Source organism: Xyrauchen texanus, chromosome 46, assembly GCF_025860055.1.
Source record: "Xyrauchen texanus isolate HMW12.3.18 chromosome 46, RBS_HiC_50CHRs, whole genome shotgun sequence".
Classification (NCBI taxonomy): domain Eukaryota; kingdom Metazoa; phylum Chordata; class Actinopteri; order Cypriniformes; family Catostomidae; genus Xyrauchen; species Xyrauchen texanus.
Window position 1 is genome coordinate 16,014,986 of NC_068321.1, and position 12,549 is coordinate 16,027,534.

The 12,549-nt window shown below is 40.1% G+C and overlaps 1 protein-coding gene across 1 annotated transcript; it reads right to left on the reverse strand.

The window, feature by feature from the left end:
- Positions 1-8,848: 8,848 nt before the first annotated feature.
- LOC127638574 (phosphatidylinositol N-acetylglucosaminyltransferase subunit Y) lies at positions 8,849-11,541 on the reverse strand. Its single transcript, XM_052120153.1, has 2 exons — positions 11,422-11,541; positions 8,849-9,427 (listed from the first exon to the last, which is right to left on the reverse strand). The coding sequence occupies exon 2, from the start codon at positions 9,258-9,260 to the stop codon at positions 9,045-9,047; it is 216 nt and encodes a 71-aa protein (XP_051976113.1). The 5' UTR covers positions 9,261-9,427; positions 11,422-11,541; the 3' UTR covers positions 8,849-9,044.
- Between the last annotated feature and the right edge of the window lie 1,008 nt (positions 11,542-12,549).

Here is a 12,549-nt window from a genome sequence, read left to right on the forward strand (position 1 = left end):
CTCCGTTCAGGGGCCACACATGCAGGTTCCATAAGCTGGGGCTGGGGATGACAGATTGTGCCTTGTGCCTGAGAGAGGAGATCCCTCCTCAGTGGTATTTCTCATGGTGAGCTGTACAGCAGTGGCGGCTGCTGGTCTTTCAATGAGGGGAAGCTCATTTTCGGCCTACATTATAAACTTATTTACCCTATTTTTTGCACTAAATCAATCTTAGGTGTTGATCTGCCCTGCTGTTTAATTCTAAATTTTTCCTCGTAAGGAAGACTTTCAAATGGCTTCGCCAAAATCAGGTCGACAATATTAGCACCGTCTGCCATCGTGCGCAGTTTCACCCGTACGACGCTAGCCTAGCCTACTGTATGAATGAATGAATGAACGAACGAACGAACGAACGAACGAACGCTCTAAAACAAAATATATTAAACTTAGTAAAACTGAAACAAGGAATGTGGTGTATAATTGTGTGAAATGTATTATGCAAATTGACTAGCAATTTCGCCAAACAAATATAAAGAAATAGGTTGCAGCAGTTTGTCTTTCGACTACACTTGAGAAATCCACGATGGGACTGAGCGCAAAATAGCTTCAGTGACTTCTTATAGTACAGATTCGCTGTCAATCAAAAGGAGATGCAGTCTTTCGACAGATCCTCCAATCATCACGCGGAAGCCCGGAGTCCGGGCCAGCCCACTCCTCATTCACCCCCAGAGACGCTGAGCGTCCGTGGGCGGGACATAATCGCAGCATTTATCCAATGACCGTCTATTTTCGGAGCACTGAAAAAAACTGTTCAGAACAGCCCCATTGAAGTCAATGGACGCTCAGCTTCAACAGGGAAATGCACTGACGCTACGGGAATGTATGAGAAGTAAATCGAGTCAGCCGACCTGCTATATGTAATGTAGCTGATTCTGAACGAACTCATCTTCGAGATGAACGTTTTCTAACGCATTTTTAGTCAATAAATTGTTTACACAATAGTACCTATTTGACCATTATTTTTTTGACATTATAGGGGAAGCTGAGCTTCCCTTGCAGTCTTAAAGAAATCCCCACTGCTGTACAGCATCTCCATCATTTCTGGAAACCACGGCTGGTTGGGCCATTTCAGTGCAACTAATAGAACCGTTTCCTTGTTCTCTCTGACTTAGCATATGACAGAGTGGATCAGGCATTCCGGAGGAAATGCATATTTGCATTTCACCGTCCATTTGTGTGCCATTGCGTCCCTTCCCAGTGGGGCTTGGGACTTCGAATAACAGAGGGGACAGTGGGCATTCTCCACTGAAGCAAATAGATCGATTTCTGCTTTGCCGAATATGTCCCAAATCCTCAGTAGAGTTTGAGGATGAAGTCTCCATTCACCCGGTATCACCCCTTAGCGTGACAGTAGGCCCAAGCCGTAATTCAGGCAGCCTGGAACATATGTCACTCTTAGGGAGAGATGATGCTCGCTCCATAGGAGGAGGTGACGCATCATTCTCGACAGGGGTGGTGAATGAATTCCGCATTCACTGTTTATATATGCCACAACTGCCATGTTGACTAAGCAAACGAGGACATGACAGCTCATTATTTCTGACTGAAAGCCTTTAAGGCTAGAATTACATCCAATAGCTCTAAGCGGTTAATGTGCCATGCCCTCCTCGCACCTGTCCAGGTGCCAAAAGTTGGGCGTCCATCGTACACTGCCCCCCAAGCTGTGTTGGAAGCATCCGTGGTCACCACTTTCTGCCTAACAACTTGGGACTTCGAGTACCAGAGGGGACAGTTGGTATTCTCCACTGAGGCAAATAGATCGATTTCAGATTTGCCAGAAATTTCCGAAATCCTCAATACAGTTTGAGGGTGAAGTCTCCTGAATTCCACCTTGGTGGTTTATATATGCCACAACGAACCAGGACATGACAGTTTGATATTTCTGTCTGAACTAGTGATGCGCATGCATTCTTGGTGCCAAGCACGTTGTGGCACATGGCGCTTCAGCCAGCACTGAAGAGGTCTCATGTTTAAGAGACCTAATGGAATGACGGATGCCGCCACCACAAATCCCAATGCTTACTGAAACAAGTTTCAGTGGAAATGTTCTCCCCACTTTTAACTGAGACGGACACTGTAGAATGGCTGAAGCAGTAACTGTAAGTAAGCAGTAAGTGCTGGCATTACAAATTCTCTGATTGCGGCAGTAACAGCCAGTTGGCGAGGTAGTTCAAGATTTGTATGCCGCTCAGTCTCAGAGGGGTGAGAACCACACCAATGCACTTTGTGAATGTGTGCGGAGCCAGAGACAGTCCGAAGGGCAGGACTTTGAATTGATACGCTGTTCCCTCGAACGCAAATCTCAAAAACATCCTGTGATGTCGTACAATTTGGATATGAAAGTACGCATCCTTCAGATCTATCAACGCAAACCAATAGTGTGGGCATACATGCGATAAGATCCATTTCTGAGTAAGCATTTTAAATAGGCACTTTATAAGTGCGCAATTTAAATGTCTTAGATCCAGGATTGGCCGAAGACCGCCGTCTTTCTTTGGAACAATAAAATAACAGCTGTAAAACTTTTTTTATATATATTTTTTTAGTGCTTGACAATTTGGCACAATCTCTATCATGTTTTTCATGATGAGACTGTGTATTTCAGCTCTTAACACTGGCGCGTCTTCGGATGAAACCGTGGAAGACAGAACGCCACTGAAACGGGGTGGCCGGTGTGCAAATTTGGATCGTATAACCATGTTCGATTGTTTTTGCACCCATTCTGAAATACCCATTAGGGCTTGTTATGCATCTGCATATTGGGACAGAAGGCAATTTGGTTTGCTCACCGTATGATATGATGCGACGCTCACTATAGGAAAGCAGTTGCGCATAATGTGTGTGCTTTTAAGAGGAAAAGGGGGCTCTTTATTGAGAATGTGTGAGCATCTCGTGCATTTGCAACAAATGCTGTATTCTTTGTTGCACTTATTGCATTTTTTATTGCATTTATTTGAGTGCAAGACACAGAAACAACATTTTGAACAATATTGTGAACAACAATATTCCTTTGCCAACAAACAACAGTGGGGAGATGGGGAACAGTGTTTTGTGTCTCCAGTCAAGCCTTTTCTGAAACAGACCCGGAGGGAATCACAGGCTCTGCTTTCCGCTTCAAAGGGTTGTGCCCATCAGGATGCTTTTGCTGTGCGTACTGATACGCAGGTGCCTGTGAGGCAGCAGGCTTTTAGTCATACGCTGGCTCGAAACAGAGCGAGGGCGAACCGGCTGTGATATTCTCCGTTTGGGCATAAAGTGTCTCATGGCCAGTGACTGCTGATGAATCACGACATAACACTCAGCAAACGTATTTACAAGGCCACCAAAAAGGCCGGCTGGAGACATTGGAACATTCAAAAGAGTGGCTTTTTCCTTATCACTCATTTCTGCCCTGGAGCACCGCCATTGTGTGGAGTGCTGATCCAGCTTGTTCTGCTGCTGAGTAAGCTTTTCCCATCAGTCCGGACGTTTGTCGACATGGTTTGGAAGGATGTACATGTTACGTGCTGGGCAGAGGTGTGTCGCTACTGCCTCCTCCACAGGGGGTAATTGGGCATAACCATTTTCTATCCCGTGATCCACATTTAAGAGGATGGCGTCACTGCGTGAGCGCCCTGTATAAGATCACGTGCAAGGACTTGGATAGTTTATTATGAATTTCGGGGAAGAATTGTGTGGGATGCTGCCGTTTGACAGCATCCAGACTGCTGGAACCATTCCTCGAGGCAAGACTGTTCAGGTTCCTCTGGGGGGGACCAGTCATGGTGAAGCTCTTCGACCACTCTTGTAAGGACGCGGAGCATCCCCCTCTCAGTAGCGCTTGCACGTTCCTCGCCCTCGTCAGAGGGAGGGGCGGCAGCATCATCCACTGAGCACTCACCTGATGCAGCGAGAGACATAATGACATTGTCATTATTATCCCTAGTGTCACATCTGCCGCGCGAGGCCGCACACTACTTCAGAGGGCTGGAGCTCGTCTCGCTCATAGTGTACTGGGAAACATGCGCTTTGTGGAGATTGAGGGGCTCGTGGGGCGTGTGCTGGGACAAAATCCACCTCAAATTCATCCTGCTCGACCTCGTGGCCCCGCCGTGCCTCCTCGTGTGAACCCTTGGGTATCACAGGAGAGGCGGGTGGGAGGGCATGAGAGCCTGAAACGTTCCTCTGAACGAGGGCGATTCGTGAGCAAAGGGACTTAAGACTCATGTCCTCACAGTGAGGACAGTCTGTCTCTATAAGAGATTTATTATTATAATATAGAATATATTATATAGAAAATGTATATTTATTCACCTTATTCTTCGCCCGTTCTATTTCCCATGATTCATAGCGGGTTCAACTGACTAAACGGTTTTCTACTTCTGGTTGAAGTGTTTGTTTACATAGAATGCTAGCACTCGCATAAAGGCTACGGTGATAGATTATAGTTATTAAAGTATAAGATAATTGTTCTGTCAAGATGGGAAGTAGTAGGTGGCTACACACTGCTGATGAAATCACAAAAGATCGTGAAGGCGACCATATCAGAGTGCCACATCCCTCAAAATTGACAGGTTGGGTGGATGACATGAAGCTATGGCCAGGAGTTAGCCATATTGACATTATTAATTATTTTATTTTTTCGGAGGGTGTAGATCGTGAGGAGATTTAGAGGATTCATTTAGGACCGAGGCCTTCAATTACTTCTTTAGTAATAAAGTCGGGCGCATTTCTTTGCTGAAGCACGGAGACTATGTATTTTTGAAAGCAGAGGTAGACAGGAGTCAAAGTGCTAACCAGCCTAAGCTTATTGCTTGGGTTATGCTGCAGCAGTCGGGGGTGATAGAGACTGTCGGATGTTCATGTATTGCTGGATTAGGGAGATCGTGCAGATCAAAGAGCACATAGGCTACATGTTAAACATCTGCCCATGTTTCTCACACTGACCACATTACAGTAAAAGCTTATGATAAATGGTGATGAAAGCTCTTCCTCGCTCAGGCTAACAACTAACTGGCCCACATTACGATAGCACTCATAGCATTAAATCTACAGTAACATTTAGTGGACAAAGGCATAAACCATTAATGGCCATGTTTTTAACTTATTTACTCATAAATGGCATATTGTCTAAAAAAAAACCATAGGTTGACTGCCCACAGATAACACGAATATGTCAGGCCGGTGGAGCTCGTAAAAATGTAAACACATTTACTCATAATGGGCATATTATTCATAAAAATATAGGTTAGGCTGCCCACAGATAACATAAATATTTTTGTAGCAGGCCGGTAGAGCTCGTAAAATGTAAACAACCGGAGGTAGCTAACGCAGCTAATCACTCTAAACGTCTACTCTCTGGCATTGAATGTAGCTGATACGGAACCGGACACGGGCATTCTCTCCTTCTAATCATATGATCGAAGCACTCAGTTTCTAAACAGTTTTTTATCTTCTTTGAATTGTTAAAACAACCAACAACAGCACATGTGGAACCTGAACTCATTCTCTCGCTGCTAGTAACTTACTGGTCGATCGCTACGAACCGGAAGTTGACAACCGGCGTCGTCGTCATGGCAGCGCGCATTGTTTAGAGCAGAATAAGGTGGATATCACACAAACACAATTGCTTTTTAAAAGGATTTTCGCTGCGGAGAATCAGGATGCTGAGGTCCATTCACCAGCAAAGCGGCGAGTCTTCTTGCTGCTGTGAAGATTCTGTCCACTGACTCGTGTGTATCGACGGCGAAGGGTAGAGGGCTTTGAGACAAGAGATGATTGCTCTCTTGAAGGAAGAAATTCTGAGGAAATGGTGTCTGTGCACCTGTTTTTATAGCGGTCAGTTTCGCGCCTAAACAGGCGGGGCTCAAACACCATAGCCATTATTAGAATATTGGCGAGAGAGGTTTCAAACAGGATGTGTATGAAGGCACTCCCATATGATACGCAACGTCAAGTGGACTGAATCGTAAGGGAACCGTGTTTAGCAGTGCTCTCATGGATGGCGTCGTCACAGTAAAGTATTTTCAGCATTTGGCTTATTTGGTTGTGACATTCTGAATACATGCTGTTAAAAAACTTTTCACGTGTTATTCCGTAAACTCCGGTACTTACGGCGCATGCGCAAAGGTGCACTTAACGCAAGTCACAATTGCCGGAAAACTATCAGACTGTATTTGGTTATTGATATATCAGGCAAGTAAATTACACTGTTTCCATGTTTGCATAGGTTTAGAACACTTTAATACATTAAATATCTAAACTTAACAGAAAATAGCACGTATTTAGTCATGTCCGTCTCAGAGGACAAGTTGCTACATTTGTAACAAATGTCGCGCAGAACGACGTGACAAATTTGACATGCTTTGCCGGAATATTTCTCGTGTTACACATGTAAAGATAAAGCCTGGATGTTTTGGTCTACTTTCCTATAATAACTGGACTATTGTTTCCTCTAGGTCCAGCTGTCTGACAGGAAAGGCAACTACAATAGAAGCCTCTCTGGTAATATTAAAGTCATACATGTTTTGGAACACAGTCGAATTAAAGCTGCTCTGAGCCGTCTATGTGCTAGTTCCAAAATACGTGAAATGTTCTGTGTGAATGTAATATTCATAATTTCATATTGCTATATTAATAATTTCATATTTAGAATATGAATTCGTAATATTGTCAGCTTTTGCAATTTCAGAGTAAATGCTTTGTTTACTGTGGATGCAAATTTTTCGTGGTGTGTGTATATATTTATTCTGCATAAGATGCCGCTTTTGTGCTACCTTTGCACAGTACACACAATAAATAATTAATTCATAAATCTGAGTTTAGAGAATGTTAACATACAGTTTGTATCAAATCAGCAGGTGTTACTGGCAGAAACCATTGTCAAATAGGAAACTTTGAAGGACACATTAATGAGAAACAAGTACTTAAACACATTATTGAGTATAAACTGACATTCTCACTATGACTTGCTATAGTAGACCCTTATAGGCAAAATACAGCATTTAAAGGGATAGTTTGCACAAAAAAAATTTAATTCTCTCATCAATTACTCACCCTCTTACCATCCCAGATGTGAATGACTTTTTCTTTAGCAGAACACAAAGATTTTTAGATTCACATAAAGGCCACGTAAAAGTAATAAATAAGACTCCAGTGGTTTAATCCATGTCTTCTGAAGAGATATGCTAAGTGTGGGTGAGAAGATAATTATTTAAATATTTATATATTTTTTTTACTATAAATCTCCTTTCACTTTCACAATGTGACAGATTGTGAAAGTGGAGATTTACAGTATAAAAAAAGGACTTAAATATTGATCTGTTTCTCACCCATATTTGTTTCGATTCAGAAGTCATGGCTTAAACCACTGGAGTCTTATGGATTACTATATGCTGCCTTTTTTTGTGATTTTTGGAGCTTCAAAGGTCTGGTCACTATTCTTTTGCATTGTATGGACCTACAGAGCTGAGATATTCTTCTAAAAATCTTCGTTTGTGTTCAGCAGACAAAAAAAGGTCATAAACCTTTTCGTTTTTGTATGAATTATCCTTTTAAATGAATCAATCTGCCGTGAATCAACATATGCATTGTACCTTGTTGTTTTTGGTGATAGGACTCATTTTTTATAGGAGAAATGGCTCCATTTCCAGCAAAGAAATCCAAGAAAAAGAAAAAGGAAAGGAGTAAAACCAAGTGCAAGCCTGACTTCTTGTTGCGCGATGGCTGTAGTGAGACTGCTATCTTCACACAAATGCACCAGAGTAAGAAAAAGGCAAAGAAGAAAAACAAGTTGGAAGATGATGTTCAGCAAGTTAGAAAATCAAAATCCAAAAAACAGCTCAAACTACCTCACACCAAGGATATGGAATCTGTCACCTATATCTCCCCTGATCAGGAGGTAATACATTCAACTGAGACTGTGTGTCATAGAAGTGTGAAAGAGATGGTCAAGGACAGAAGTAAAAAGAGCATCAGCTTTAACTTGCCACCTGAGCAGAGCCAAACTACAAAGGCTAAGGATGAAGACTTTGCCATCGGACAATTGGATAGTTCTGCTATATCCGTCACAAGACAACCTGTATGCTGTGGAAACAAGAGCAATGGCAAACAGCTTGTAGTGGATAGCATCTCGAAATCCCAAGCTGAAGAAATTAATAGCCAAGATCTGTTTATCACACAGAAATCATTCTTGGATCCATATTCAGAATTCTCCAGCAGTGCAAGTAGAAATGAAACCAGAACTGTGACGGAGCAAGCGAACCGTTCGTGTAGGTTGACAACTGAGGCAGCTACTCAAACTGAAAACTTTTTTAGCTTCCCAGAGCTCTCCATTTCTCTCAGGTTTCAGCAGAAGCAGAACACATCCATGTTCACAGAGGAACCAATGGACCTGAGCATGCCCAACCGAGCAAGACAAACACCAAGCTCAATCATCTCAGCCAAGTACCCTACTGAAGATTATGTGAATCTGCCTAAGATATCAGACACATCAAGTGAGGATGGTGATGTGGTGTCTAAGGTCAAAGGTGACTTGTCCCAGCTGAAGGTCATTCAGACTCGCCTGACCGAGTCCTTCTTTTTTAAGGTCAAGGGTGATGACTCACCGAAGCCTATATGTCCCCTGATGAAGCTCAAAAAAAGGCGGAGTCAAAAATAAAGAAATAAGAGCAGTTGTTGCTACTGCTATATTAAATGTGTTTGGACCAAATTTGTAAAGCTAAAAGGTTACAGATTTATGTAGTCCACAATTAGTTTCTTGATGTAACACAATTAGTTGAGTTTTGTGCACATTTAGGACAAAGACACAAAGCATTGTTTTTTTGCAGTTTGTTTAATATATCTGCATTTTACATTGTTTACATAGTTTCACTATTAGAGTTCAACTTCTAAATTATAATTTTACAGTGTACTTTGAATAAGCATAAACACAAAAATGTGTATTTTGTTAACAAGTATTGTTTAGATGACAAATTAAAGTAGTCTATGTTATAAGAAGAAGTGTCTCTACTATTTAAATCCATAATCTAATTGTGTCTAAACAGCTTGATTCCCATCCACTTCCACAAGTGAAAGAAAACATACACAGGAATAGTTACTGGCAACAGCAGACTGTAAAAACATATACTGTTTGTACTTGTGCAGCCTTGTGGGAAATTTTCATCCATGCTTGCGGAGTAAAAAAGTCCAGACAATGATATCAGTGGAATAAGAACAGTCACTGTAGACAGGGAGAAAAACATTGCAGCAGAAAACCAATGGTGATGAACTTCAGGATTCAATTGGTTTTTCAGATGCTTTGGTTTTCTGGATCATTGCGCAGCTTGTCGAATCATGCTATGAATACCATCAAAAATGGGATACACAACTCCAAGCTCTTCGTTTTAGTTCATTGCACTTTTCATTGTACCTGGAATATATCAGTCATATAATATGTATTAGTATAAAAATAAATTATGTTAAGCTGAAAACTACACTTGAAAACATAGTGAGCTGCCTACTTTAGGCATCATACTATGTCTGTATGTGCTGTCTAGTCCGGCAGCTCACCATGTTTTGGACACAGCTTACGAAGTCAAAAGTTTATTTATCAAATGCAAAACAGTATAGCATGCAGCATTAATTACTGGCAATTAAATGTTTCAGTAAGCTCCAGAGAAAGAAAATATTAGATAAAAGTAAAATGTGCATAAATATGCATAGAGAAAATTTGATGTGTACATAATATGAATTGGCAATTATGACCGATCTGTCTGTCTGTGTACCAACTCACAGTACATAACATCAGCATGTTAAATATTTCTAGTGGCTTCGTTATTTTATTTTTGTATGCTTGAATATTATGAAATTATGAACACCTTATACCTCAAGGGTTTTTTTGGACAGTGGACAAACTAGAAACTCAAGAACAGAGACATCAATCCATAAGTCAAGCTCCTCTGTTGATTCTTAACAGAGCTTCTTGTGTTATGGATCAACTTGGGATCGTGTTAACTGGGGATGTGCGCATTAATAATTTTACTTGCTTTTTCAGCAGATACATTCAATGGATTTTACACATCATAAAATTATTTTGGTATCATTATTAACCCGCTTTGTATTTGTGATTTTAACATGGTTTCACAGGGTGTATATGTCAATAGGCCTATACTCTTAAATTACTTTTATTTATATAAAAATATATATATATATAATACCAAAAACATTAGCTTCATAAAGTTGATTTTTACTTTTCACAGAGAAGGTCTGTTGGTCTAGGGGTAGTGTGTTTGCTAACCGTGCATACAGTCCTGGGTTCAACTCCCTTAGAGCACCTGCATTATTTAAACTGTTAAAATAGCATCTTCTACTTTTCAAAGACTCTGTACATGACAGTGATGTTTGACTACTGCCAAAAGATGATCTTTCAGAACAGTGCAATATTTTTGGTGGAGAGCAAGTACAAAGGCCAAATTGACCAATGGGTAGGAATAAATGTTAATCTGAGAAAGCATGAGAATGTCAACAATGATTTTGTTTGTTAAGATCTTAAATCTTAAAATTGTTTGATGATTTAAAAAGCCTGTTAACATTAGAAAATGTAGTTCATTGGTTTAATTACTGAGAAGAAGAAAAAAAACCTTTCTCAGAAAATTCAGTAGATTATACTGCAATTACTGTCTGTTAGATTGTTGCAATTTGTATTGATTTATTTAAAACAATATAATAAATTGTGTCTGTGATTTACAAAAGAAAAATCAATAGACCTGTTAAAAATACATAACAATCAGCAGCAAAGCTTCAAATTTGTCCTGATTGATAGGAATTTGAACCCGAGTCACTATGTTTACTGCCAGTATGACTTATGTCCAATCTATAATTATTCTTTCACTTTGTTATATTTTATGGTCGGAGAAATTTAATCAAAACTATTAGTTCATCAAGCCATTATTCATTGTAAAGACATAAAAGCAATTGAAAGTATATTATTGACACATATCAGCATATGATGCTTTAGTGTTGCAAATAAAATAATTCATCATGCGAATTACTGCTCTGACAAGTGTAATCGCCAGTTACCATTCAAATCAATGTCCCACATTAACATGGGCAACCGTTAAATCGTTCTTAAACTGTCAAATTCATTAGAACAAACATAGATGTAAAAGAAAACTCGGTTTAATAATGATACCAATTTTTTTTTATAATGTGCAAATATCTTTTCTTAAACGCATCTGCTGAAAAGGCAAGTAAACATGTTAACGTGCACGCGCACATCACCAGTTGACCCATAACACCGTCACAGAAGGGCGGCTGGTAATCCATCATCTGTTCACGCTTAAAAAACCAGTGACAAGTCTTCTCAAAACACACTGAGAACATCTAAAAAGGTGTTGTATGATAGATAAAACAAACTTGTTGCACCTGCTGTTGTTGTTGATGACTGCTAACAGTGATCCGGAAGCGCTGAGCACGGCCCGTCAGTAAATATGTCCCTGCAACTTTGCATTATTAGTAAGATGGTTCCGGTGTGACACTAGTTTTCATTTTAAAGTTATGTGGTGTGAGGAATTGTGTGTGTGTGTGTGTGTGTGTATATATACATATATATATGTGCGTGTGTGCTGAATAAACTACTTTTGGGAGGGAACAGCTCATCTCATAATGAATTGATCGCCTGTCCGCTAATCATCAACATGTTTTACGCAAAACAACACTTTAGAATGAGCTATGTGTGGAGTTTACGACGATAAAATTGCTGTTTTATAAGAGAAGACACGGACAATTTTGCGATAGGTAGGAGTCGGTTTACGGCTCTCCCTATTCATTTGTATGATATCTGCAAACGGCGACTTACTGTCGTAACACGCAAGTTGAGCTATGTGTGGACCGTTATGTTCTAGTCTCCCATGGTGCACGTTGTCTCGGTATGTATCAACTAGGCTACTCAAATATAGCGCACATTAATAATAGCATAACATTAGTAATAACACGCACATAACACGTTAGGGATTAATTTAACTATTTAAATGACCATTTTTTTTCTTTTGAAAGGATAGGATATGCAATTTTCATGCGTTAATTGTGGCGCTCTTGCCTATCGCAATGCAAAATATAAAATCAATCTATCAATCTAGTCACTGCAGAAATTGTAAATGACCAGCAGATGTCGCCAGTAAATGATTGTCACACTGAAAATAGTCCATAAACCTTTCAATACAAAAATATTCCCCTTAGAAAATAAAGGGAATCACAGTTTACATAACTGCATAATTAATATCTTGCTCACTGTTTTGGTGTAATTAATAAGGGATTAATAATTTAATTTTATGAAATGGGTACACTACCTACTTTAAAACTTTTTACCCTTGGTTTTACTCATATTTCTACTGTTATGAACTGTTGTTGTTGTTGTTGAGGGACAGTGAAAGCTGCTGAACTCTCAAGCATGTGAAATGAAACAAATTGCTCCAGTACAAATGGAGGACAGACTACTCAGAAAATATTTTAGATCAGTCTGAGACTGACATGGCATTGGGTGAATCGATTGAC

Coding starts and splice junctions, on each gene's coding strand:
- LOC127638574 (XM_052120153.1), bottom strand. CDS start 9,260: ATGTTTTTCTCCCTGTCTACAGTGACTGTTCTTATTCCACTGATATCA.